The sequence below is a fragment of the Penaeus monodon genome, chromosome 19 (assembly GCF_015228065.2).
Source record: "Penaeus monodon isolate SGIC_2016 chromosome 19, NSTDA_Pmon_1, whole genome shotgun sequence".
Taxonomy (NCBI): domain Eukaryota; kingdom Metazoa; phylum Arthropoda; class Malacostraca; order Decapoda; family Penaeidae; genus Penaeus; species Penaeus monodon.
The window spans coordinates 49,147,856-49,149,335 of record NC_051404.1 but is presented as its reverse complement, the minus strand read 5'-3'; the positions used below and the strand labels follow the sequence as shown (position 1 = coordinate 49,149,335).

Genomic DNA, 1,480 nt, shown 5'->3' with positions numbered 1-1,480 from the left:
GCCTGAAAGTATATTTATTCATTTTTTCTGAGAAAGTTGGTAAAATATCATAATTATATAATATATGAAGCCACTAAATTTTCAGACAAATCAATTATCAACTCATTTACCAAAAATAATTTATTCTTATTTCATATAATTTACATGTTTAAGATAATATCAATAATCAATCATATAAAAATAAAATACTGGCATATCCCACAAGAGCAACACAACACTCACAAGCAGGATTGTTTTCAACAAATTCAAACATTATGAATATGACATTTCTCTTATAAACATAACTGACTATGGTAATGAAAGAACAAAAATATAAAGGAATAGACATTCTGTGAGTGCTATTTTATAAAGCTCATGGCATTTTTATGATCCTGATTCACTGCCTGATTAGTCCACAATGGGGCCTGAAATTAAGAAAGAGATGAGATACCACTCAAGTCACCTCAACATTACTCTAGGTAGGGTGGGTGTGAATGGGCAGGAATGGGCAGCTGAAGGACAAGACAAACAAGGCTGAAAACAGGCTGAGATGAGGCAGGTGGTTATGGACAGCCAAAAGAGAAGAAGATAAGTTTTATTATACATATACCAAACAATGAAAAGACAAAGTGGGTTTGTGAATAAGGATGGGCAGCCAAGGGAGAAGCCAAGGAGGTATCTCATACCTATTTTAGGAATGGGTTTAGTATAACAGAATACCAATAATCTGCTAAAACATGGGATAAAATAATGGTCTGCACATGGAGGGGGAATAGTTACTATGGCCTCCCTGGGATTTATTATACCCCCAAGCTTCAGTGGATGCTCTAGATGGAAGGCCAAATAAATCAGATCATCCATCAAAACACCACAAATATTTTTTGTTTCCTGTAATTCCTGCTTTACTGATGCAACTCAGTTTAAATGTCACATTTCAAACTGGTTTCAATCAATGATACAAACCACAAAACTAACACTACCTTACCACTTTTCCTGTAAGTAGGCAATACAATTTCTCCACCAAATATGGGTTATAAAAATAGCAAAAATAATATTGGTCATATATTTATCCCTCATATGAAAAAATAAAAATACAGAAAAGATGCAGAAGGAAAACAACTCATAAAATCAAACCTTATTCTTGTTCCCATGATGTGAACCACCAAGGTCAATGTAAACAGCATCTTTATCATAAACAACACCACCAACTCCTGACATTGGTGCATATATCAATCTCTCCTTGGCATTAAGAGAACGCTTCTTCAGCTGTTCAGGCAAGGGACAAGGATCAGGCAGGAAACTAACATCCTTAAGCCTGAAATCTCCACAACCTGCAAAACCAAAAAAAATAAAATTCAACAAAAAAAATTCTCTATATATATTGTTGCTTGGCTTACCTAATTAATTTCAAGGGATCCGTACATGCTCTGATAAATTTTGCAAACTTCCAGCACAAACTACTTTGTGCTATACAGCTTGTGCATGTATGGGACCTTTTTGT

At 34.6% G+C, this 1,480-nt stretch overlaps 1 protein-coding gene across 1 annotated transcript in view; it reads right to left on the bottom strand.

Moving 5' to 3' along the window:
• LOC119585430 (ribosome biogenesis protein BMS1 homolog) overlaps positions 1-1,480 on the bottom strand; it is a gene marked incomplete in the record, with an annotated part of 34,374 nt that overhangs the window by 18,691 nt on the left and 14,203 nt on the right. The window contains 1 exon segment of the mRNA XM_037934088.1: positions 1,114-1,323. Coding sequence (XP_037790016.1) covers positions 1,114-1,323 — 210 coding nt within the window.